The 26,439-nt window shown below is 49.6% G+C and overlaps 1 protein-coding gene across 1 annotated transcript in view; it reads left to right on the top strand.

The window, feature by feature from the left end:
* Positions 1–26,439, top strand: part of MBTPS1 (membrane bound transcription factor peptidase, site 1) — a 65,666-nt gene that overhangs the window by 22,641 nt on the left and 16,586 nt on the right. The window contains 12 exon segments of the mRNA XM_032613175.1: positions 4,110–4,191; positions 4,733–5,218; positions 5,927–6,184; positions 9,346–9,549; positions 11,157–11,267; positions 11,677–11,786; positions 13,369–13,485; positions 14,161–14,228; positions 17,853–17,955; positions 19,354–19,505; positions 20,839–21,000; positions 24,884–25,028. Of these exon segments, the coding sequence (XP_032469066.1) occupies positions 5,050–5,218; positions 5,927–6,184; positions 9,346–9,549; positions 11,157–11,267; positions 11,677–11,786; positions 13,369–13,485; positions 14,161–14,228; positions 17,853–17,955; positions 19,354–19,505; positions 20,839–21,000; positions 24,884–25,028 (1,599 nt within the window). The 5' untranslated portion in view covers positions 4,110–4,191; positions 4,733–5,049.

The raw sequence follows: 26,439 nt of genomic DNA, 5'->3' as shown, positions 1-26,439 counted from the left end.
TCCCATTATCCACAGAATATTTATTTGATCAAATCAGTGTCCCTTCGTCACTGCCGGCGCCTCACGCAGGCTCTGACACCCCTCGCCAGGGGCCTCTCCCCTCAGCCTCCGTCACTCCGCGCCAGGCCGCTGCAGCTCTCCCACCGCTGCCTCCTTCTTGTCCTCGGCCGATTATTTTTATAGAAAGTGTTTTCTTTTCCTGTTGTGTCTGTGCTCCCCTTCTCTGTGCTCACCTTACGCTTGTTGCTGCGAACGTGTTGGCCACTAGATGGTGAGCCCGTCTTGGGGACACACTCTCCAGGGCTGAACTGTGGAGTGAGAGCGGGACGCAGCCATTGTGCACGCGGTCGCCGGGTGCCTTCAGAGCGCTGCGGAGGAGTCGGGGGAGCCGTATCTTTAAAACAAACAGGCCAAGGGTGCAGAGGTCGGTAGGCGGTGGCCGGTCTTCCCTCCCCAGCGCCCACGCCATCACTCACCGGCCTCTAGGTCCCCCGTGGCATTTTTCTTTTCCTCAGTGCAAATTTATGTTTTGAAGCTCTCTCTTTCTGGGACTGGGAAACGTAGAAACCTCCATATCTGTTGTCACTCCTGAAAAAGAGTGTCTTCCTAGAACCCAGATTTTAGTTCACCTTTAAAGAACAGAAGCAGGTCAACCAGGTCCAGATAGGGAGTGTCTCCTTGTTCCCGTCCTTCCCAACCTTCTCGTTCCTCCCCCTGCATGGGGATTGTCCTCCTGAGGGTGTCTGCTTTCCAGCCCCTGTGGTTTGGAGACTCCTCTAGTGTGGACCTCTGGTGAGAGGTTCAGTGACCTTTCAATTACTAAACCAGTGACCGCTGTTCATTATGGAAATGTTTCCCCTAATTTGGGGGTTTTGACCTCCCTCTTCCCCTCTGCTCTGAGCCATGCCCCCCCGGCTCTCATGCTCGCCCGAGAGCACTCAGGTCCTGCCCGTGCTTCCTGAGCCGGCTTTTCCTGCAGCCTCCGCCATCCCGTTTGGGGCAGACGCCCTGGGCGTTGGGCCGGAGGCCTTGGTGCTGTCCCTGCCTCCTCACGGGCGCGCCCCACATCTGGTCGTCAGCGGAGCCTGTCCGCTCTGCCTTCGCCTCCCCTGCCCCTCCCTGGCCCAAGCCACCCTCTTCACAGGGGCCTTCCAGGGGTCCCCCGCTTCCGCCTGTGTCCGCTCCACATGGAGGCTGGAGCGAGCCGGCCGGTGAGGCTCCTTTGCTCTGCTCACGCTCTCCCTGCCCGTTCAGCGCTAGGGCACGGGCCTCTCACCTCCCCGCCGAGGTCCCCTTCCCTCGCCCCTGGCCTCTGCTCTTCCTGGCACACACCAGGCGTGTCCTCGCTCGGGCTCCTGCCCTTGTCTCCCCAGCGCCCGCGGCACCCTTCCCCAGGGGGCTTGGCGAGCGCCGCGCTTCCATCGGGTCTTCACTCAGAAGTCCCCTTCCAGAAGCTTCTGCAGCACTCTGTCTCAGCTTCAACCCTCCGCCTGACTTGTCGCATCCCCCTTATTTCTTTTCTCTGCTTTCAAAATACAGCATTTATCACCAGCTAAATGCCACGTCTTCTCCTCATCGTGCGTGATACCTGTCTCCCCCTGAAAGGGCCGCTCCACGAGGCAGAGATTTCGGTCGTCTTGTGCTCACTGCTCTGCGGGGCGGCCGGAGCAGTGCCTGGCTCTGGGGCTCCGGGGAAATGGGTCGGACCAGGGAACTGAGCCGCTCGCCCCCCCACCCGCCCCGCCGCGGGGTTCTATCTCTGCACGGCGCTGCGCTGGCGCCCTGAGCGGCTGTTTCCGCCTGTCGCTGGCCCTGCTGTTCAGCCCCGCGCCTGCCTCAGCGCCCGCCCTGTCCCCCTCTCCAGCCTGGCTCCGCTCGCTGGCTGCTCCTGCGCGCTCCCTGCGTTTCCTCGCCGGGACGTAGCTCTGCTCAGGATGCCCCGCTTCTCCTTCGGTATTTCCACGCTTCCAGCCCTGCGGGGGTAGAGTCGGCCAGAGCCAGCTGCCAGCCCCCTCTCCCGAAGGCTCCTCCGTCCGTCCCCCTTCCCAGCGCGGGCCCTGTGCCTCTCCTTTGCTGTCGTCCTTTCCTGCGCTTGGCTTGGCCGTTGGCGTTTGTGCTTGGCCTCCTTGCAGGCTCCCACCTGGAGGGCTGCGTCCCTCACCTACTAACAACATGTGTTTCCTCTGTAACCCCTGGCAATGTCTGAAACTTGGTTATTAGCACTTCATAAATTTGTACCATGTAGTGAGTAAATTAAGGTAGACTGTCTTACGATCGTGCAGTGTCCTGTTTTCCAAAGACCTAAAAACTTTCCTGTTTCTATTTGGAAGAGAACTGATTACTTCAGTCATTTTAAAATTTCAGAGTCCCTGACCTTTTCTTTCCGTTTCTCTTTCTTTTCAAGTCAGGCTCCTGCCCTCAGCTGTGAGAGAACATCAGCCATCTCTCCCCCACAGGCTGATTGTAAGTTCACTGTCTTTACCTGTGTGTGAATTATTTTGGAACAGGTTTAATTGAAGTTGATGTAACTCAACTTGTTAGATCTAATATTTGCTCACTAGTATGGCTCACTGATATTTGCGTTATATCCAGTCCAAATGTGTCATAGATTCTTCTTCTTTTTTTAAAGCTATCTATCTTACGTTTGGTAGTGTAAAGATGTGTCATAGATTCTTTAGCATTCTGTTTTTATTTTATTTTTTTTAATTGCCTTAACTGAGACCCATTTAAATCTTTTCACTGTAAGTTCATTTCCTATGAACGTAAGAGCTCTTATCGCCAGTGGTTAGCTTTCTCTACTTTGACCCGTAATACTATAATTAAGTCAGCTATATACTTCAGATAGTTGTATTCTGTGATACTGCCGCGGGTATCAAGTATGAACAAGAACTTGGGCCTCACTCCCAAGCGGCTTTGCTGTAAAATAGGTCGGAGTGACTGTTGGTGTCCCCTGTTGCTTTTCTTCCATCTTTCTGTTCTGGTCTTTGTTTTCAAGTTCTTTGTTTATATGCCTGGCATTCTCATTGTTCTTCATGTTGCTATGGAAATAAGTTTTAATATTTCATTTCTACCTGATTAACTCTGTTCCACCAACCTTGGTCTCCAGTTGCAGAGATAGGCCTGCTTTTCAGGTTCGTTTGTTATTATTATAACAATGAATGTCCTAATGATTGAACTTCAAAGATTGTTTAGATACTCTTAACCCCTTACTTTTCTTTTCCTTTAATAAATTTATTTATTTGTTTATTTTTTGGCTGCGTTGGCTCTTTGTTGCTGTGCGCGGGCTTTCTCTAGTTGCGGTGAGCGGGGCTACTCTTCGTTGTGGTGTCTGGGCTTCTCATTGCGGTGGCTTCTCTTGTTGCGGAGCGTGGGCTCTAGGCACGTGGGCTGCAGTAGTTGTGGCTCGCGGGCTCTAGAGCGCAGGCTCAGTAGTTGTGGCGCATGGGCTTAGTTGCTTCGCGGCATGTGGGCCCTTCCCAGACCGGGGCTCGAACCCGTGGCCCCTGCATTGGCAGGCGGATTCTTAACCACTGCGCCACCAGGGAAGCCCAAACCCTTACTTTTCTTTATCAGTGCTTTCCTGTTTATAGAAGCACACATGAATAGTTCCAGAAAGCACAGACTCCTTGTTGTTCTCAGGTACCAGCTTCTGCCAGAAGAATAGGTTTAACACCCTGACATCCCTCTCTTGAAAGGGGGCTAACTCCTTGTCCTGCGTGTTTTCTTTTTAGAAACAAGTAGGAATGGAAGGCCTGTCTGTCTCATTGGTCTGTCTTCCCCCTGCTGGATTATTTATGTTTCTGGCGTGAGCTGTGCAACTGAGTTTTCTGGGCTTGTTGTTTTATCACTGCTCCGTTCTTCATTGTGAAGAATCACGATTTTCCTTACCATTCAGATACTTTGAAGGGTATTCGTGCTCACATGCAGTTTAATACTCAGCCGTTTTCGTTGGCAACAGCTTTTACCTCACGAACTGTCCTCTCATGTCACTCCAAGTAAAGAGAGAATTTGATTTTATAGCATATTCAGCAGGTTGAAGATCTTTAAGTTGGGGCTTCAGGTAAAATACACTTAGTGACAATAAAAACTCTTCTGTGCTCTCTTCATAGAATTGGCAGAAAGTATTTCAGAATCTGAAGAGGCGTAGTTTGAGTAATTTTAGACCATTTATGTCGTCTCTTAAAGAAGGTGGTAAGTACATGACTTGCATGGAAATTAGTTTGCTCTTAGGTGTTAATTTTACAGCAGAAAGGAAGGGTGTATACCAAGCTTTTGCCTGAAAAATCGGTGAAATTTATCGGGAATTAAAAGTACTGACTGGGGAAATGCCCTGGAAATGAAGAGCTGCAAATGATGGGAAAATACAGCATCTGAAACAGAGGCGTAGTAAGGACCATAGGCAGAGGGTCATGGTTCCTCCTCCTCCGTGGTGCTGGGTGCTCAGGGCCAGTGTGCTTAATATTCCTGGGGTTATTTGTCATCCTTATTTTTCTCGTTTATTTTATCCTATTTTATTTTTGAAGCCATCTTAAAACTTTTTTTCCCCCTGAAAGAAGTGAGGAGTAACTAAATAAAAGTGAAATAATAAGATGCTCCATGGTTGTGTCATACACTTATTTTGTCTTGTAGCTGGTGTGTCTTTTTGACCCTCTTATCTAAATTGCAGGGATCACTAACCCTCCCGGCTCTGTCAGCGCACTGCTCATGTCTCTGTGCTTGCTTTGTTTTATAGACTGGCTCACGGAGTGATCACTCATCCCCGCTGGACTTTGGTTCTGTGGTGCAGATGGAGCGTAGGACTCAGGTGTCTGGGCCAGAGTGAGCGAAGCCTGAGGCCCAAGATGGAGAAGAAACGAAGAAAGAAATGAAAGCCTCTTTTCAGGCCAAACCACAAAAGGCCATGAAATTTAACTTTTATTTACCTTGGACTAGACTGTAAAATGGCCGATCAGTAATGTTTCCGCTTTTAGCTGAAACAAAAATTAACTTATAATCAAGGAAGAAAAAAGTGCGATTTGAATTTATGCGATTTTATGACCGTATTCACTCATGACCATGAAGCTTGTCCACATCTGGCTGCTTCTGCTGGTGGTTTTGCTCTGTGGGAAGAAACATCTGGGTGACAGGCTGGAAAAGAAATCTTTTGAAAAGGCCCCATGCCCTGGCTGTTCCCACCTGACCTTGAAGGTGGAGTTCTCCTCAACAGTTGTGGAATATGGTAATGATATTATTTTAAATGTCAGGGAGTTCCCCCCACCCCCAATGCGGTTTTTTTCAGATTTATTGTAAACATCAGCTTTTGCCAAAAACAATAAATTTCGAATGGGCTGAGTGCATAGTGTTTGGATATTAGTTCTGCTGAAGTTTGTTTTTCCAGTATAATTAGCTTATATGAAGGAAGTCAGTTGACATTCTGAATTATTTCCCTAAAACTGGATTCCATGGAACAGATGTCATTGTAGCTGGTGAGGGTGGGGACTTTGGAGGGGCTGAAAGTTTATGTGACCAGTTGTGGATAACTAAGCAATTAGTCTTACATAATCTGCTCTACATTTTGTTACTGTTTTCAGTAAAATAAAACTGAGCCTTCACTTCTCTGAATTCCTTCTTCCTGTTTGAAAACCTTGCATGCATTTCTCTGCCGTACACTCAAATTTCTGTTAATGTTTGGTTTTTGAAAAATAGCTCAGGTATCTGATTCTAAGTGATGTGTCCTGTGATCAGTGGGGTTCATCCACATCGTTTTAACTCAGAGCTCTGGAAACTGCCATCCAGGGTGTTGAAAGTAGTCTGTTTACTCCTCCTTCTACTAGGTTTTATGATATGTAAGCTTTCTTTTACCAGGGAAGTTTTAGATTAAGTATAATCTAATGTCATAATATAGGTACGTAAATTCTCACTTTTATTTTGTGGTCATTGATTGCAGAGTATATCGTGGCTTTCAATGGGTACTTTACAGCCAAAGCTAGAAATTCATTTATTTCAAGCGCCCTGAAGAGCAGTGCAATCGACAACTGGAGAATTATACCTCGAAACAATCCATCCAGTGACTACCCTAGTGATTTTGAGGTGATTCAGATCAAAGAAAAACAGACAGCGGGGCTGCTAACGCTTGAAGACCATCCAAACATCAAACGGGTAACACCCCAACGGAAAGTCTTTCGTTCCCTCAAGTATACGGAGTGTGAGTACCGTGACCTTGGGCTGGTCTGTATCCATTTCTGCTGCGCTGGGAATAGGGGGAGGATGTGCGTGTTCACACGTGGCAGAATTTGAAAAGCAGTACCGTGAATATTCCTGTCCCTCCGTCTAGTTTCATCAGCCGTGAACCTTTTCCTGGCAGGAACTGAAAAAACCAAAAAGAGACTTTGTGCTTCTGATAGAAACAAATAGTGCAGGTTTGCGGTAGAGGGTGGTGGTTGTGTCTGTCGTGTGGGAAGTGATTTTCACCAGGTTCCTCTCAAAGCGTTCAGGCTTTGAGGCCCTGACGCCCCTTGACACTCTGTAACGAAGACGGTGTCTTTGAGTCTCCTTTTTATTTGCATTTTGCTTCTTTCAGCGCATGTTTTTATTTTTGAAGGCATCTCGCAAAACACCTACCTCTTCCTTGGGTTTCATTTTGCTTTTCTCAGACCCTCCCAACAGTGCACCATTGCGCCTCCGCTGGGCTTGTTTATGCTGGGAGCTGGGCAGGGGCAGTGATGGAAGGAATTTGCTGAGTCCCTTTGAGCTCCAGGGCTTACTCTCCTATAGTCCTTACAACTCGGGCCTGTCGGGATAAGTTTATCCTCAGATAACAAGTTGCATATTATTGCATAGTATTTTCCAAAGCAAATGTATTACCAAAAGAAAGGATTTTTTCCCCCCATTTGACATAAACTGGGGCAACAGATTGCTAGTTCCATTACCGTTTATTGTCATTTCTTTCATTAGATGGAAAAAGAAAATTTTGCTCTTCTTTTTTTGTCTGTCATATACTAGGCCTGAGAGCCTCTGAGGTTTCAAAAACACCCAGGGGACAAGCCTGGCTAATTTGCATCCTGTGACAGCCAGTTCGAGCGTCAGCTGTGGAATTCAGGTGTCTGGCTTCACAGAGCTCTCTCTGCTAGTCCACGTTTCGTGGTGCCTTTTCTCTTTGAAAAGCAATAACCTCAGAGCAATCCAGGAAGATAAAAGCAACCCAAAACTTGTACACTTAGCCAAATATATAAATTCGGCCTTTTTTATTTTTCAATCTTATCTTAAAGAGCTGCAGAATATTTTAGGAAACACAGAAGGGCTGATTTTAGCACAGGAAGCGTAGGGGCTCATGGTTGGGGTTCCCTTCTGTATCCTCTCCACCACGGTTGTCAGATGCTGTGCTCGGCAGCCCGTAAGGAAATAGTATGTATCTCCTTCTTGTTAGCCGTGGCCTTCTGTGGTAAGCAAGTCCTCTTTAAGCTTCAGTGCTTCTCATCCAGAAAATGGAGATAATACCACCTACCTCAGAGTTCTTACAAAGGTAAAAGGAAGTAGTGCGTGTGAAGAGAGCTTAGCAGATTTCTTAGGCTGTTGTGAGCAGACATTAAATGTTCATTTTTTGGGAATTCCCTGGTGGTCCAGTGGATAGGACTCCGTACTTTCACTGCTGGGGCCTGGGTTCAATCCCTGGTCGGGGAACTAAGATCCCGAATACCACGTGGCACGGCCAAAAAAAAAAAAAAAAAAAAGTTCATTTTTTTCTGTGGCTCTGTTGTTCAAAGGCTTTGCTTTATTTTGGGTTGGAATCTGTTACGCTCTGGATCCCATCCCTGGTCTCTCCATGGGCCGTAAGACAGAGCTAACCTGAGTTCCCCAAGACAGCACTGCAGGGTATTTCAAGGCTATCCTGGTGTCCCCCTTAACAGTTCCTTCTCTCCAGGATAATAAAAATATCCAGTTCCGGGCTTCCCTGGTGGCGCAGTGGTTGAGAGTCCGCCTGCCGATGCAGGGGACACGGGTTCGTGCCCCGGTCCGGGAGGATCCCACATGCCACGGAGCGGCTGGGCCCGTGAGCCATGGCCGCTGAGCCTGCGCGTCCAGAGCCTGTGCTCCGCAACGGGAGAGGCCACAACAGTGAGAGGCCCGCGTACAGCAAAAAAAAAAAAAAAAAAAAAAAAATCCACTTCCTCCAGGGGTTACTAATATGACCTGGCGTCAAGTCCCCTCACCACTTTAATTGCTTTTCTTTGAATGCTGCCTGTTAACGACTGAAGCCAGAGTTGAATGCAGTCCTTTGGTTGCAGTCCAGTCTGCTGAAAGGAGAGCACAGCAGACCCGTCCTTAGTTCGAATACTGTCCTTCAGTCAGTGCCCAGGCTGTTGACCGAAGGAACAGAATCAACATGGGAGGTTCAGTATAGAATAATTTCAGTTGCAGTGTGCAAATAATTACTTAATAGAATTGACATGACTGTATATTTTTCCCGCTCCCTGTGCTTTCATGGGTGTAGCCTGGTGAGACTGGAAGGAAAGCTAAAGTAATTGGCTTTAGAAACAGAACCTCAGTGGTATAACAGATTTGCCCTTTAGAAACGGATGTGACATATGGTTTTTTCTTCATTATAGCATGGTTTTTGAAAGGTAAAGGGACAACCCTTGTGGTATTTCTTCTACTTTTTTCTTCCACTAAGAAAAAAAAAAAGTATTTACAGATAGTAAAATCCATGCTTTTTAGTGCACAGTTTGGTGAGTCTTGGTGAAAGTGTGCAGTCAGGTGCCCACCAGCAAAATCAAGATACAAGACAGTTCCATCACCCCCAGCAATCCCCCGAGCCCTCTGTTTTGCTTTTTGAAGGGGGACGTTCTAGCAGATACGCACGCTGAGGACGTTGGGCGGGTCACAGTAGGAAAAGGTCAGAGCGAGGTGTCCTGGGATCACACGGCTTTTTCCTGTCCCAGGGATCACACTGTAAACGGTGAAGCGTCACCATTGCTTAGTGGACATTTTCTTATACTCCGCCCTCCCCACCCAACACACACACACTTCTGGTTCAGTGGGAGTAAGTGGCTGATGAAAAACCAGGCATTTCTTCAGTTTTATTATCACAGTTGACTTTATTTCTCCAGAAATGATTATCTTATCAGTCTTGCCCTGCCTTACATTGGTTAGAAAATTCCAGGTAAAGAACTAATTGGGAATAACATGGTGGCTAAGTGATATCCTCTGACTCTAGCCACGTGGAGAAGCTCCTTCTGGCCGAGGGGAGGGAATATCACCACCCTGCAGAAGGGATTTCAGACGGGAGTCATTGCACTGGGGGAGTGGCTGTTTCCCTGACAGGTACGCGTCCCCTGCGTTTCTGATCTTTCTCTCCTGTGGCTGCAGCTGACCCCGCCGCGCCCTGCAACGAGACCCGCTGGAGCCAGAAGTGGCAGTCGTCCCGCCCCCTGCGCAGGGCCAGCCTCTCCCTGGGCTCGGGTTTCTGGCACGCCACCGGGAGACACTCGAGCAGACGGCTGCTCAGGGCCATCCCGCGCCAGGTCGCCCAGACGCTGCAGGCCGACGTGCTGTGGCAGATGGGCTACACAGGTGGGCCTGTCAGCCGGGGTGGCCTCCCCTCCAGGGCCTCACGGGCCTGTCCTTCTGCGGGTTGAGCTGGACGTAGTCAGCTGCCCCTCGTCTCTGGCTCCTGTTGTGGGGGGCATCTGTTTCTGTGGCTCTTCTAATTGTTTAGTCCTGTTCACTTTTTGTGTCTTATTTCCCTGTACTGTTTCTGAGGTTACAAGGAGTAGATTGTGGAGTGTTTCTTTATCGTTGACACACGTGAACAGACACAGCACTGCCCCTGCCAGAGCTGACTGGCAGTCCAGCAGAGTTCTGTAATTTCCCAGGGAATGAGATCAAATCCAGAGATAGTTACCTTGATTTGGGCAGTCTCGTGAAATGGAGCACGTCCCTCCTGTGTGGTGCCCTGTGTTCGGCATGGCTAAGTGATCGACTGGCGAGGTTGCTACCTTTTGTTTCAGAACAGGAAACGATAGTAACGACCATATCCTGGGAAATAAAACTCACAACCCATCAGGTATTTTTTCTTGCTGATACATCAGGGCAGAAGATTCCTGTTTTAACGAATGTGGAGGTTTGGACCCTAAATATCAGCCCATGTCTCTGGCGCCTCATACGTCACAGTTTGTCTCAGTGTCTTTCCATTTCTCCTTGGCTTAGAGACCCTTACCTTAGAGAACCCAAGACCTTCCCTTACCGCGCCTCAGACTTAACACCCGGGGGGCTGACATTTTATTAAACTATTGTCTCTTCTTGGTTTATCCTTTTAGGGGGAAAACTTCACAAAACAGAAGTTCTCTAATCATCAGAAAAGCATTTTTCCTTCCCCCCAAACCAGCTGGTTTCCAGTATTGTGTGCATTTTTAAAAAGTAAACGATACACTTTGTTGGTTATCTCAGTGTAATTGATTGTTTAATGAAGTACTGATACATAAATACAACCCTCATACCAAAAAGACATTACCTTTGTTACTTCTGTTAGCCTTTCAGTGAGTATCTTGTCATTTTTCCTACGTGTTTTCTAGAATTCCTTGATCTAACAGCATGAGTCATGTTTCCCATCGCAACAGATGGCTTTTGGCCAGTATCTGAAGTAGACTTGTTATCATAGAAAAGTGTGCAGTGCAGTGGTTCTCCTTAAGGTGTGCTTTTCCCTGCGTGTGGTGGACAGCCCCTCTCTGCAGAGGCGCTGTCCGTTAGTGAGCAGCACGGAGTCCTGGTCGGGAGTAGAAGCGGCCCCCGCCCTCCCGGAAGTGAGTGCCCTTGTGGTGCCCTTCGCCCCATGGGCCTCTCTAAGGAGATGAGGGCGTAGAGACTTGGAGAAAGTTGCCCAGAGGGGAAAGTCAGTCATTGGTTGGAGGATCGGGAGAGGTGGTCCCCCCCACCCCCCTGAGAGCCGGTGACATTGAGGGGCGTCCGGAGGGACTTTCTGTGTGTCCTCAGGTCTCACTTAGCGGCAGGTGATGGTATTCCCCTGCTGTCCCCTCCTCTCCTGCGCACCTGGCCTACTGTGTGCCCTCTGGGCAGGCTTTGGCCCTGGGTCGCCTGTCATTCTCTCTGGGTCCCAAAGAGGGATGTATTTCATAAACGATGATTTCTCAAACACCATTGTGCTTTCTTTTTGGCATAAGGTGCTAACGTAAGGGTTGCCGTTTTTGACACCGGGCTGAGTGAGAAGCATCCCCACTTCAAAAACGTGAAGGAGAGAACCAACTGGACCAACGAGCGAACCCTGGACGACGGTGGGTGGCTGATGCCCTGAGAACCTGAGGGGGTGTTTTCTGGTCACCGGCGGGCTTCGCATCACTCCCGTCCTCCGTTTTCTCAGCTGAGAGGGTATTTTTCAGTGTAGATGCTTAAACAGTCCGTGCACAACAGTTACTCAGACCCAAGTTGTTTTGTGCCTTTTGACAGAAGCTTTCCAGAGTAGGTCGGGAGGTGAGTGAAGAGAGAGGGATGCCTGGTTTCGGAAGGGAACCTCCTTTTTGGGGGGTGAGCAGGAGTGGCTGCCCCCCGAGGTGGGGCTGGCGAGGCCGGAGAGGTGCTGGGGAGTCTGTGTCTCGGGCTCGGAGAATGAGCTCGTTTGAAATGCTGCGTCTTGGCACACGTTGTATCAGCTGTGTTTCGTGCCTTTTTCCTTTTGGACAACAGGGCTGGGCCACGGCACGTTCGTGGCGGGTGTGATAGCCAGCATGAGGGAGTGCCAGGGCTTTGCTCCGGATGCAGAACTTCATATTTTCAGGGTCTTTACCAACAACCAGGTAGGTGTTTTGAGGACCCCTGATACGTAAAGGGTTGATATTAAAATGTGAAAAGTCAAAACTCTAGAAAACGTGCTGCTTTAAAAGCAGCACATGTCTGCGATGCTGAGCTGCGGCTGGCGTCCCCGTGTGCCGTGCTGTCCCTCCCGTCCCTCCGCGGGGCGGCTTTGCCCTGCTCCCACCGCCCCCTTCGTCGGCCTCACTGGAACCCCAGAGACCCTGCTCCAAGGGGATTCCTTGACCTCCCATTTCTCCTGTCCCGCCGGCCGGCCCAGGGTTCCTGTCCACCATGTCTCGGGCACACTTCTTGTGCTGGAGAGAACAACCCCGTGTCTGTGTGTTTGCTGCCCCTGCTGGACTGACCGCCTTGAGGGTAGCCTCTGTGCCCAGCACCCAGTGTCGTGTTGGGTAACGTGGATTTGGAAGCTTGTTCCCTCACTCTGCATTTGGAAACGTTACTGAAAAAAGGGAGGGTCCTAGTATTTATTAACTGTTAAAATTTAATTTTTGCATAGGTAATACATAGTTCAAAAACATCAAAAGGCAACACAGGGATACTTCTCCCAGCCCTGTCCCCGTCCGACAGGTTCTCACCTTTACTTCCCCATGTTCCCTATGTGGTAGTTTCTTTTTTTCACATACCCACTCCTAGAACTTCTTTTGCACATTCAAGCAAATATAAATATATTGTTTTATTTTTAAAAGCCTTTAAAAAACATAATTCTTAATCATTATGTTGATTCTTTTTCCACCGTACGGTTTTTTTTTTAACATTTTGTATTTATTCACATATTTTGAATTTCCAGTGCTCTTTATTTCTGCCTGTAGATCTAAGTTTCCATATCACGTAATTTCCTTTCAGCATGAAGAGATGCTTTTAGTATTGCTTGTTATGCAGTCTAGTAGCTGTGATTTCTCCCAGCTTTAGTTATCTGAAAATATCTTTATTTCATCTTTATTCTCAAAACACTATTTTCACTGAATATAGAATTTTGGATTGAAAGTCTTTTCATTCCCTCCAGTGCTTATTTTATTGTTTTCTGTCATCTATTGTTTTTTACTCTTAAGTTTAATTTTGTACCTTACAAAACACGTGAATGGCGATACACAGAGTAATTTAACTTTTGTAAGGAAACTATGAGAGAAATAATAACTGTCAGAAGTAATTCTGTGAAATAACTTTCATTGATACCATTTATTCTTCAGTCTATTTAGGAATAAAGAATATTAGACAAATACATTAAACTATTTAGAAACACTTAACTGAGTAGACGTGTCTTAGGACAGGTCCTTTTATAAGAGGGGCAGCTAGAAGTTTGAGGTCTTCCCTGGGCGGGCAGGCTGTAAGGTCAGGAAGGCGCTGGACGTGAGACCGGGCGGGACAGGACCCTGGGAACCTTGCCTCTCCCCGGAGTCCAGCCCCAAGGATTGGAAGCTCTGGGTGTAGTAGTTCACATCGCAGAGCATTTGTTGTTCTTGGGATCTGTTTCTGAAGTTGAAGTGAATACTTCATGCTGCTGAGAATCTAGCATTTGGAGACTTCCACTGAAACACCTAAAGGACTGTTTTAAAAATGGGCCAGGTCTCCTACACGTCCTGGTTCCTGGACGCCTTCAACTACGCCATCCTGAAGAAGATCGACGTGCTGAACCTGAGCATCGGGGGCCCCGACTTCATGGACCACCCGTTCGTCGACAAGGTTGGTCCTGCCGCTGTGCGGAGGACGAGGCGTTTGGTGACGACTCCTGCTCTGCCTCGCGCCCCGCTTGCTTCGTGTCTCGTGTGCTGGTGGCTGGTCGCCCACATGGTGACCACTCTGTGAGGACGTGAGCCATGGTGACTTGTGTGGGAAGCACCGCAGGGTGCTGCGTTGCTTCCCGTCACCTGAGCACACGGCCTGTCTTTTCTGGGCGTGCCTGGAAAGCCCGGGTCTGCTCTGTGCGCGTGGATCTGTGTCCTGGAGTCTGTCGTCTCTGGACATTCTGACTGCCAGCCATACCATGTCTGTACTGGCCTGGTGTTGCGCTTTCAGGGGGATACCTTCTTTTTTTAGTTCTGTTTTTGGAAGTTGTGGTTATTTTTGAATAATTATATATTGATTAAGAGTGGTGGGGCTTCCCTGGTGGCGCAGTGATTGAGAGCCCGCCTGCCAAGGCAGGGGACGCGGGTTCTTGCCCCTGTCTGGCAAGATCCCACATGCCGCGGAGCGGCTGGGCCCGTGAGCCATGGCCGCTGAGCCTGCGCGTCCGGAGCCTGTGCTCCGCAACGGGAGAGGCCACAGCAGTTAGAGGCCCACATACTGCAAAAAAAAAAAAAAAAAAAAAAAAAAAAAGAGTGGTGTGATTTCATAAATAAATGCTTGTTAATTTTGTAGGTGTGGGAATTAACAGCTAACAATGTCATCATGGTTTCTGCTATTGGCAATGATGGGCCTCTTTATGGGTAAGTACCCCTGATAGGAATAACCTTAGAGGTATTTTTTTCCTTGAAATAACTGAAAACCTGTTGTTTGTCTGTCTCTGTATCCTGCTATACCTGTTTATACCTGTCTAAAACTTTGTATTGTGGATATTTTCAGCACATACAAAAGACTTTGTAATGAATCCCATGTGCCCACTCACTCCAGCAGTTGCCAACTCAAGGCCGATTTTGTTGAATTTTTTGTGTTTTTAACTTTGCTGGAAATAGCAATTTGGAGGCCTAAAGTTTTTATTCTACTCTTTTTACCCCCAACCTAAAATCAATCAGGAAAGTAAATCTGTTAGAAATAAATGGATTCTACAGTATTCATTGAGACCCAGTGTGCACAAGGCACAGGGTAAAGAGGTAGATAAGTTGAGGTGCCTGCCTTTTAGGAAGAATAAGGTACAGGTACGATGAGACTAATATGAGGAGAAAGTGCAGGGTGGCGTAACAGACACCGTGTTTGGGGGACTGAGGAGAAGGATCAGATAGGGAGGGGGCAGAGAACAGTGTCACAGAAATGTCCCTTTGTGCAGGGTTATGGTGTATTAAAGTGGCTTGAGATGCGGGACATCAGTCACTGAATCACAGGCCGTAGTACGCTTTTGTCTGGTTAGTGATCCCAATTTTCTTTCTGCTTGCAGCTCCAGTTTTTATTCTGTAGATAATAACAGTAACCTCTTGTGCTGAATCACTTCTGCGGTGGGATGTCTGTCACCCCACTTTACCAGGCTCCCGGGACGTGTGTGGTTCAGTGCCGTGGCAGAGGGCTTAAAGTACCTGCACAGGAAGGAGAGAGCATACGGAGCCTGCCTCGGCGTGCCCTGATCCAGGAGAGCCGCCTGGCATGGCCGTTTGCTCGTGCCTTCAGGAGCACGTGCCCTGTCTTCAGGGACACCCTGGCCGTGCTGCTGGGGCAGAGCCGGCCGTCTTGAGCGCTGACTGGGCTCATCCAGGGTGGGGATTAGGCTGGACTCTGTGAAATGACGATTCTGTAAGTCACGACCCGTGCACATGCGCAGTCATGGTTCCAGCCTAAGAGCTGTTCTGTCAGCGATCCCATCTCCTGGTAGGGCTCCAAGGTTGGGGATCTGGCTGGGTCCTCAGTCGTGTGTGTTGTGACTCACAGGCGTGAGTGGTGTAAACACGTCCCAGCTATAGTTCTGCCACGAAAAGCACCAGTTACTTAGTAATCTCACCCAGTTTCCATGTCTTCTCTTTCTAACGCTTCTCCATTTGTCCCTCCCCCCACTTCTGACGTCCCCGCTCCAGGCCAGCCCTCGGCAGCTCAGCATCCCCAGGTTATCTGTCAGTTGCCCAGCCCATCCTCTTGCCTCCAGTCTTCCCCAGCCCAGCTCTCCCTTCATGGGGGATGTGGGGTGGCGGGGAGGGTGCGGGGACGGAGCCAGGCAAGTTTGACCTGCCCTTGGGCTATGGGACCTTTGCTTCTCTGAGCCCTGGCCCCCTCGCCTGGCTCTGGAGGGCACGAGACCCGGCCGGGTTGGTGGCTGTGAGGATGAGGATAAAATGAGCCAGCCGAGGGAGAGCACCGTGAACACTGAGCCTCTGTGAGTGGTGGCTGTTCCTTTCTCTTCTGTTTTTCTGTGTTTCTGTTGTTAAAACAGAGTCTAGCAGTTTCTTTAACTAAGGATCTGCAGTGGGTCATTATGGCCTGATCAGATCTAAACTTTTCTCCTTGGTTTTCAAGGTCTTCAGTAGTCTAGCCTGGAGTTGGCAGACATTTTCTGTAAAGGATCAGATAGTAACTAGTTGAGTCTTCGTGGGCCACGTGGTATGTTGCACCTACTCGCCTGCCCTTGTAGTGTGAAGGCAGCATGGATGTGTAGACGAATGGGCGTGGCTGTGTCCCGGTAAACCGTAGCCTCACTTCCCACTCCCTCGTGCACTCTTCCTCACAGCAGGCTCCTCCTCGGGTCTCCCTGGGGAAACCGTGTTCCTCTCCGTCTCCGTCACCTGATCCTGCTGCTGACCGCCCCCCGCCCACAAGCCTGCCTTTCTTTCCGTTCACACCAGCTCTTCCACGTGCCATCCTGACTGCTTTGCACACACTGGTCACTCTTCTGAAATCCTGCCACTCCTGTGGGCGGTCCCCGTGAGGGCTTCTCATCAAAGAGCTGCTCGTGTTTAGTGTGTCAGGGGCATCTCGGGAGAGGAAGCCCCGGTGTCAGACTCGTGTCTGCCCACGGAGCCTCACAGCATCTGGCGTCCGCCAGCTGCTGGGTAGGCTGGGGGTGGCACGCGGTCACGGTGGCACAGCCTGAACGGGTGTGGCTTACTGCGGGGCCTCGGGTAGGGCTGGTCACGTGACAGTCATGCACTTGAAGAGCCCGGTTATTTATCGGAGGCGTGAGGCTGCCCGACGTGTCCCCACGGGTACCCCTTCTGGGAGCTCTCTGGGGTCCGGCACCCTTGATGCTTAGATTTCATGGTGCCAAGGAGTCTGCAGCTGCACTTCCCCCTTTTCAGCACCAACAAAGATTTTCTGATGCTTTCCCCTGATTTTCAGGGTGTAAAGTATAGGGATTGGCAGGTAGAGGCAGGGTGGGAAGCTGGTGTTTTTTGGTATCAGCTTCAGTGGGAAATACTGCCAGTGACTTCTGTTCTAATCTCTGCTCTTTGATGTCACAGAAATTTGTAAACTTTTACTATCAGCCAATTAACAAATCACTGTTGGTGCTTCTGAACAACCAGCTGGTAGCATGCTGGCGGTGGGTAAGCTAAGGAGGTGATGCTAGGGTCGGCCCCGTGTGGTTGAAACAGTAGTATCTTGCTGCTGCTATCGCTTCAGCTGCTCGGATTCAGTTGTGGTTCAGGAGTTCATTTTGTGGTGGTGGAGCGGAAATAGATAAAGCTTGGAAGTGCAGTTCCATAAGTGGTTGTTTCATACTTTCAAATAGTTCATCTTGACTTACATCTTGACTCCGTAGTTTAAGTGTTCGTGTCATTGCGGATCTAGTGCCCTTGAAGTGCAGGGGAGAACCGCATGCTTTTTCACGCGCATCCTTCCCGCTGAGGAGCCCGGGGTTACGGAGAGATGAGTGGTCCCCACGGTTCCCATGAGGAAGGGGGACACCTGCCCGAGAGCCGGGGAGAACTTTCACTTTCTGACGGTGGCAGGTGCACGTGTGTGGCTGCAGTTCCTTCCCAGAGGAGCCGGGGACCGAGCTGGGGGTGGGGGGGGGGGCTGCGCTCGCCGCAGTTGGTAGGTGGTGTACGGACGTGTACGCAGGTGACGGTGCTGGTAGTGGCCAGTCTTGTGGAGCTCGGAGAAAGGGGGCTCCTGCACGCCTGGCAGTAGTGAGGGCAGAAGAGAGTCTTGGGCCGGAGGGCGATACGTTGACAGGGAGGAGAGAGGGAGGGGAGGAGAGAGGGAGAGGAGGAGAGGGCGTCCCAGGTGTGGGGGGACCACCGGGCCGGCAGAGGTGGCAGTGCCGGGCCAGGCCCTCACAGCCGCACGTGCCTCGCCACGGGAGAGCTGCTGCGGGCTCCGACCGTTCTGGGGCTGCTTGCCCTTGTTTGAATCTTTCATTTAGACTGGTTCCTCTCCCCCGCCTTTTGTGTCTTTTTCTTACCTCGATGCAGCACTCTGAATAACCCTGCTGACCAGATGGATGTGATCGGAGTGGGCGGCATTGACTTTGAGGACAACATCGCCCGCTTCTCGTCGCGGGGAATGACCACCTGGGTAGGCGCTGCTCCTTTAGTCCGGCGTGCCCGCGGGAGCCGCATGCCAGGGCCTCGGGGCTGTCTGTGAGCACGGAGAGAAAAGCAGCCTGGAGGCAGTCCGCCACGAGGACGCGCTCTGGCGCCTTCCGTGTCTGCCGTGTCCCCGTGGCCCAACGGGCAGGTGCCGGTTCTCGCTGTGTTTCCCGGGTCCACTTCTTTTTAACTTGTTTCTGAGTAACTCGTCATTTCGGTCGGTTGGATTCATGTGCACTGGTCCTAACTGGTAGGAGGAGGGCCAGCAGTCCTCCGTGCTGGGTGGGATGATTTTTTTTGGCCTTGGGAAGCAGGAAAAGCCAGTGAGCACGGCTTAATATCAGCTCCCTAACGTGGGAATGATTGCATTTAGCTGGACAAAATTGAAATGACTCTAGCAAGGTAATTAGTTCAGCTGCGCGAGCTGTAATTATGTGGCCGACTCCTCCCATCTGAGCAGAGCTGGGGTCGCTCCCTCGGGCGGCACTTGGGGACCCTGACCTGCCCTCCGCGTCCTCCTGCTGCCCCGACCGCCCTGCCATGTCCTCGGCCTTTATCGAGGCCTGTGTTTTGACGGCATTTTGAGAAACGTTCCTGAATAATCTGTGGGGCTGCAGGTGAAGACGTCTTTGCTCAGTGTCCCGCATGTGAGGATCCAGGGTCCATTTATGCTTGGTTGCCGGGAAGGAGTTTGTCACTTCAGATCGGTGTACTTCTTTCTTACAGAATATAACTCACTCCTATTGTAATTCTCACAGAATATAACTTCTATTGTAATTCTCACAGAATATAAAACTCCTATTGTAATTCTCACAGAATATAACTCCTATTGTAATTCTCACTTTGCCCCAGTTTCTGGGAAGCTTAAGAGAGTTCTCAGTTAAACTCTTACCCCAGGTTACCTGTACGGTTATATACTCACTGTTCTAAGTGATCCTTTCCCCTCTGGTGACAGATTGAAATAGCCAGTCATATCATGTACTTTTTTCCTTGTAAAGGAAAATGTTTCTTTTTTTTTTCCTAATTTTTAATTTTCCGATTTTTCTAGCATATTTCTAATTTTAAAATTATCTAGAAATAAATCAGTTTCCAGTTTTCAGCCCTGCATGTTAGCAAAATTTAAAATACTCACTTTTAAAACGCTTTATGGCATTACTGTCATGCTGGTCATGACAAAACGCACCAAAAATAATTTTATTTTGTATACTGTCATTTAAGCATCTTCTGAATTGCAGTGACTTTCAGATGAAAACCAGCATCGTCCTGAGGTTACAGTGTGTTTAGCTGACCCACGTTTCTGTTCTGGTTTTATTCACTCATAACTGCGCGTGGCCGTGTGCCACTGTGTGTGCCGTGGTAGAGACCACCCTGCTTTTGTTTACAGGAGCTGCCAGGAGGCTATGGCCGCATGAAGCCTGACATTGTCACCTACGGCGCTGGAGTGAGGGGCTCCGGCGTGAAAGGCGGGTGCCGGGCGCTCTCGGGGACCAGCGTGGCTTCCCCAGTGGTGGCGGGCGCTGTCACCTTGCTGGTGAGGTGAGTGTGGCCCGGCTGGGAGGAGGTGGCGTCAGGGGACCAGGAGCTGAGTCTCGCTTGTCACCAGCTTGGCTGGATGTAGAGCACATCTCGGGGCCTCACCCCGTCTCTGCAGAAGAGGCAGGAGTCCGTTCTTTCTTAGATGGTTCTTGTGGGCGTTAGGTGAGCCCGTCAAGCCTCCTGCTGTCAGAGGAGCGAGGAGGGGAGGCCGTTGTTTCTTCCGTGCCCAGCCCAGCGGCTTCTCTACGTAGAGGTGTTTTCAGTGGTGAGGAAGCTTTTGCTTTCCTCATCACCCTGCAGCAGGTGAAATGCGTCTGTGGTGGGTCAGAAGTGCTTTTGTGGTGTGAGAAGGCGCTCATAACAGATGCCGAGCGGCAGAGAAGCGCTTCTTCGTTTCCAGCCTTAGAGCCCGGCGAGGAGCCAGAGCCTGAGCCTGGGCTTGCGCTGTTGGCTGGAGGGGGGTTGTCAGTCTGTGGCTGAGCTGTGAGCAATTCTTGTTTTCTGCCGGTAAGACCTGATGCCGCTTTCCTCCCCTCACTTCTCCTTAAGTCGGATCTCCCATCTAGACCTAATAGAAAAGGTCCACCTACACTCCACGACCACCCATCATCGTAGAAAAATATTTAGCAACTTAGTAGAGTCAGTTTTTCCTCACTGTTTACTGGATTTTCTCCCCTGCATTTAGGGGCGTAAAATTTACTTGTATTTATAATATGTAGATACGCAAAAATGCGTGTTTTAATGCTGGTGTTCTAAAGCAAGTGAGAATGTCTGGGCGCCGCTGCCCGAGTCCAGCTGCGTTCCGTTGATGAACCCTCTGCCAGGCCTGTCCCACCAGGGTGGCGCGTCACACACAGGCCTCCAAACAAAACAAGCACTTGGACGCAGTGGGCCTCACTCCGAGGCCAGGCCTCTTGGCCACGCTGCCTCGAGTCCCCGCAGGACCCACCTCGATCCTTCCCTTCTCCCGGCTGGGCTGCATCCACGTGTCCGGAGCCTGTAACTCCTACCTGTTCTTGTCTCCTGCAACCTCTGAGGTTGACTGTTAAGTTAGTGGGAAGATGTGTTTTCCCGATCGATTTAGTAAAAACAGGCGCTAGCCCAAGAGTCCGTGTTCTCACAAGCCACGCGGAAGGCTGATGAGTGGTCATTCCCTGGGCAGGTGCAGAAACGAGCACGTTCGTTCGCATCTTGCATGAGTTTGACCAAAGAAGCTCCTGTTAGATACAGATCAGGATTGGAGGTCACGTGACTGCACACGAACAGGGTAGGGATAGTCTGGTTTTCATTCTGTTGCTGACAGAAAATGAGCGAATATGGTATTTGCCCCCAGCACAGTCCAGAGACGGGAGCTGGTGAATCCGGCCAGCATGAAGCAGGCCCTGATTGCAGCAGCCCGGAGGCTGCCCGGCGTGAATATGTTTGAACAAGGCCACGGCAAGCTGGACCTCCTCAGAGCCTACCAGATCCTCAGCAGCTACAAGCCACAGGCCAGGTCGGTGCGCTTTCCTTTTGAACAGGCCTTTCTTCTCTGCACTGGGCTCCTCAGCACAGAGTATTAGCCTCCACGTGGAACCGGCCCCGATCGCACAGTGCTCGGGGCCCTCGGGGAGAGCTTTGCAGTGCTGCTTCTGCTGGGGCGCTGCCGACAGGATTGCTCCCCACTTCCTCATGTTCTGCTGTTTGTAACGTCAGGGGTTTCCTTTCCTTTGAAATCGTCTTAGGTTTACAAAAATCTGCACAAATCGTACGGACGTTCTCATATACCCTCTTCTCGGCTTCCCCTCAGGCCAACACCTCGGTAGTCTGTGATTCCTCTGTTAGAGCCAACAGGTGCACCCTGATGCTGTGCTGGGGTTAGTCTGCAGACAGACGCGCAGTGGCCGGCTCCCCTCGTGTTCTTTGGTCCAGGGTCCAGGCCCCACGTTGCGTGCAGTTGCCATGTCTCCGTGGGCTCCCCGGAACCCTGACAGTTCACGTGTCTCGTCATTCATGACTCTGAGTCCTCTGATGCTTTCTCGTGATTAGTGAGGTTCTGTATTTTTGGCAAGAATTCTTTTTCACTTCTTATTTTGAAATGATTTTAGATTTACAACAAAGTTTTAAAAATCGGTGCACGAGGACTCAAACCCTTCACTACCTTTCCCTGGTGTTAGCAACTTACATAACCACAGTAGAAGCCTCAGAGCCTGGACGCTGGCACTGATACGTTACCATCTACCGACCTGCAGACTGTATTTGGATTTCACCCAGATTTTTCCCACCCACGTCCTTGGCCTGGTCCAGGATCCAGGTTGCATTCAGTCGCCGCATGTCCTTGGTCTCCAGTTGGGACAGTGGCTCAGTGTCCTTCCTTTTATTCTGGGTGCCGCTCACCTGCATCATGAAGTTTAGGTGATGTGTCAGGCTGGACCCTCCAGGAAGCAGGTGCCAATGTGGACTCAGACGGCCAAGAGGCCTCCTGGGGGAGGGGCCTATGAAGGATGAAGGGGCGAGGAGGGAGGAGGACCCTCACACCCAGCCCAGGTCTGAAACCTTCCCAGTCACCGAGATTCCCTGAACCGCCGTCACCTGGTAGAGGCACCTGTGTCCCCCAGGGCTGGGCCTACCCTGGTGCCCTCCGCGCTCAGTCCTTGGCACAGATGTAGTGGAGGGTCCACCGGCGTCCATCCCCTGGGCTCCGCAGCAGGAGATCTGGTGCCGTGGGTGGCTCTGCCAGGTGTCCACTGCAGTGACTGTCCCTTTGTGACTGTGAAGTGTCTTGTGGGGATGCCCTTGAAGGTGATCTTGTTTCTTATAGCACAGGGAACTCTACTCAGTGCTCTGTGGTGACCTAAATGGGAAGGAAACCCAAAAAAGAGGGATGTATGTATACGTAGAGCTGATTCACTTGGCTGTGCGGTAGAAACTAGCACAACATTGTAAAGCAGCTGTGCTCCAATAAAAATGAAAAAAAAAGAAAAGCAGATGGTCTTGTTTCTTAACATACTTTCCATCACTAAGTTTAGCATCCTTTGACGGTTCTTCCCTGTAACAGTTCTTACTGTAGAGATTGTCCCATGGTGATTTTCTGTTTCTCTCATTCCCTTCTACATTTATTAAATGAAATTCTGCTGTAAGGAAGAGCTGTTCTCCTCTCTTATTTATTCAGTTCTATCAGCTTGGACACATAGGTACTTACTTTACTCTGTGGGTTATGATCCATTAGTGTCATTGTTTATTTTATTGCTCATTTGTCCCAGGTTTGGCTCTCTAGGGCTCCCGCTGGTTGGCTCCCGTGTCTTTTCAGCATGTCTCCATCAGTTGGGGGGCACTTTCTCACTTTTTGGCAGCATTTCCGTGCCCAGTGTTGGTATCGCTTCTTTGCCCGAGCAGCCCTGGTCCTTTAATTGGAGAGTGGGTTTAGAAACGGACACCTGGGCACCAGGTGTGCTCTTGGCAGCTGTGCTCATAGCCCCTTTCAGCAGACAGAGCTGGCAAGTGTCTGCACACACACACACACCTGTACCTGTTTCTCTGTCTGTCCGTGAAGTCGTCTGTCTCCTGATCCCACCTGACGCCATGGCCCTCATCTTGAGTCTTCCTTCTTGTTGGCTATCCTTCTCCAGCAGCCAGAAGCCTGGCTGTTAACTCGCCACGATGTTTATTTGCTCAGTCCTGGTACACACTTGTGGACAAGTTTTAGAACTGCTAGCTCGTACCGTGCTGGAAACAGGTATACTAACCAGAGGATTGTGTTTGTGTGTAGTTCTTTTTATCTTTAGCTTTATAGCATGTAGTCTACTGTTTGTCAGAGTGATTTAGGTTAATATCTTCCTTCCCACCACACCCCTTTCAATCTGGTTTTGCTGTTTATTTTCAATGCAGTTGAGTTCATTTGTTAGCATTTCTGTTTCTTTTCGGATTCCTCCCACATCCTGGTTGATTTCAACTAGTTATGTATCGGGTTATGACTCTAAGGTTGGAACTGCACACAGAGTGCACCGGGCCAGGTATGGCTCCCCTCAACCCTTCTGTGCCACTCCCCCTGCCCCTTTCCCTCCACCCCCATAGGTAACCACGCCATTAGTTTTTGCTTTATCCTTGCATTTCTTTTTTCACACACGAGCAGATACATACCTACCATCTCATATCCCCTTTCTTACGTGAAGGACAGCATTACTATAAGTACTCTCTTGTACTTTTTTCACTTACCAGTATCCCGGAAATCACTTTGTGTCGGTTCACAGAGATCCTTCTCCTCCTTTTTCTTTTACAGCTCCGTAGTGTAGATACCTTCGTTTATCCAAGCACGTATCTGTATACGGGCGTTGAAACTGTTTCCAGTATTTTGTAATTTTAAGCTGCTTGTGCATTTTAGTTCTGTTGGAGGTGTGTCTCCAGGGAAGATTCCTAGAAGTGGGGTTGCTGGGTCCAAGCTGAGAACAGAGGGCACTCTTCCAGGTCTCTCGCTTACGCTCCAGAAGGGCTGTGCCGTGGGAGCTCGCCTGTCTGCCCGGAGCCTCACCTGCAGTGTCCGGCCATGCTCTCCTTTCTGCCAATCTGACACGTGAGAAGTGCTCTCTCAGTGTTGTTCTAATTTGCCTTTCTCAGGTTATGAGTGAGTTGGAACACTTTGTCTAGAGTTAAGAGCTGTTTTTGTATCTTTCTCGTGAAGTGCTTGTTCGTTTCTTTCCCCATTTTTCTCTCTGGTTTGTCCCTCGGTTTTTACGCGTCCTTACGTTAGGGCGAGCGACCCTTTACTGCAAGTGTTTCTCCCAGTTTGTTGGTTGCCTTTAGACTTTGTGAAAGTGTTTTCGGCCATGTGTTCTTTTCTTTTTTAACAGCCGTATTTGTTAGCCTGTCGTTGCTGTCGCCCCTGGATTTTGAGGCACAGGAAGCCTTTCCCTGCACTGAGGTGAAGGAGGGACTCGCCCATGTTTCCTTCTAATGCCTGTGGGCTTTCTTGTATTTACTTGAGAGGATCTGATCCATTTGGAGTTTATTCTCGTGTATGGTCTGAGGTGGGGATCTAATTTTATCTTTTGCCGAATGACCACCCATTTGTCCCCGCTCCAGTAATTTAGAAGTCCATCTTTGCTCCAGTGCCTTGAGACTGAGTCCCAGGTCTGCTCTGGGGCTGGTCACCTACTTGTTCTCCGCCAGCCGCAGCCACCAGATTCCAGCCTCACGGAGGGGAGAGGTGATGCCCACGCATCCCGCTGTGCTGCCAGTGAGGCAGGTTGGCCGGGAAGCCGCCCCAGCACAGGGCGTGTTCTGAAGCCAAGTTCCCAGACCTCAGCGAGGGCAGCCCTGGAGGCAGGCCCTGCCGAGGCTCAGGGCCGCCCCGTTGATGCTTTCCGATGCCATCTACTGTAACACTGGATTTTTTGTTTCAGTTTGAGCCCCAGCTACATCGATCTGACCGAGTGTCCCTACATGTGGCCCTACTGCTCCCAGCCCATCTACTACGGAGGGATGCCAACGATCGTCAACGTCACCATCCTCAACGGCATGGGTGTCACAGGAAGAATCGTAGACAAGGTGAGACTGCCCTCTGGCCAGCGGTGAACTTAGACGTGGCCCAGATTTACTCCTGCAGTTAAAAGGGACAGGTCCCCCCTCCTGTCTGGGTGCCGGGGGATTGGAAGTAGTGGCTCGTTCTCCCCTGAGTGCTTTGTGTATAAGTCGGGATACAGTAATGAGGCCAGTGTGCCACTCTTCTACTTTGGCATCTTGGGTTTGACTCCTGAATCAGCTAATTGCATTTGAATCTTCATTTTTACAGTTTCCCGGCTATAATTAAAGGCTCACTTATAATTATTTTATTGTTTAATGAGGACACATGGGCCTTCATGTTTAGAAGGCATGGTCTTTATCTGAATTTTGTGTTTATAATTTGTTTTACACTTACTACGCAAACATTATCACAAAAATAAAGGATCGGGAAAGAGAGCAGAAAAGCGACTTCAGCCCTACACACTCTAGAGCCACGATTTGAAAGAAAAAGCTCAAATCGTATTTTCTAACAAAGCACTGTAGTTGTTTAAATGCCCACCAACACTTACTGTATTCACCCTTGCTTTTTCATTTCCGAGTCCCTCACTTCATCTATTTCTTGATTGCAGGATTTCACTTTCATGAAGCTGTCGCAGAAAGTACATTTCTTATGATTTCGTGATATTAATAAATCAGTTGCCTGAAGGAAAAAAAAAAAAGGATCTTTTCCAGCCCTTATCTGAAATAGATATTTCTAGTTATCTTTGTGTGGCAGACAAAAATTTAGTCTTTTTTCTTTTTCAGTTCTCACGTTATAAACATTTAAAAATGTTACTACATATAAGCACCGAAGTTCTTTCTAATGGTTGTTTAATACTATGTAGAATTGTTGAATCGTAACGTGCTTACTGTTTCTTCTTGCTTGAACAGTTAGGTGGTTTTCAACTGTAAACATCTCACTGAATATCTTTGTATATATCGTTTTCTTTTGTTCCGAATTATTAACATAAACTCCCTGGATTAGAATCTCAAGTAAGAGGGTGTGAACATTATTAATGGCTCTTGGTACGTAATACCAGATTCTTTTCAAAAGAGGTGCATCAGCTCAGACTGCCACCGGTGGTGTACAGAGGGGTAGTGTCTCTGCTCTGGTGCTACGTCCTTTTTTTCCCAGTTGCATGAGGTTTTAAAACATTGAGATAAAATTCACGTGCCATGAAATGCACCCTTTTACATCTTGCAGTTCAGTGGTTATTAGTATATTCACAAGTAGTGGTGCAGCAACCATCCTACTGGATAATTCCAGAACGTTTTCATCACTTGAAGGAGCAACCCCTGTTAACACTTCCCATTCCCCTTCCCCCAGACCGTGGCATTTCCTAATCCCCTTCTGTCTCCATGGAGTTCCCTTATCTGGACGTTTCCTACAAGTGGAGTGGTACGTTACGTGGTCTTT

Source organism: Phocoena sinus, chromosome 19 (genome assembly GCF_008692025.1).
Source record: "Phocoena sinus isolate mPhoSin1 chromosome 19, mPhoSin1.pri, whole genome shotgun sequence".
Lineage (NCBI taxonomy): Eukaryota > Metazoa > Chordata > Mammalia > Artiodactyla > Phocoenidae > Phocoena > Phocoena sinus.
The sequence above is the reverse complement of the archived record's forward strand: the minus strand, read 5'-3'. Positions and strand labels throughout refer to the sequence as shown.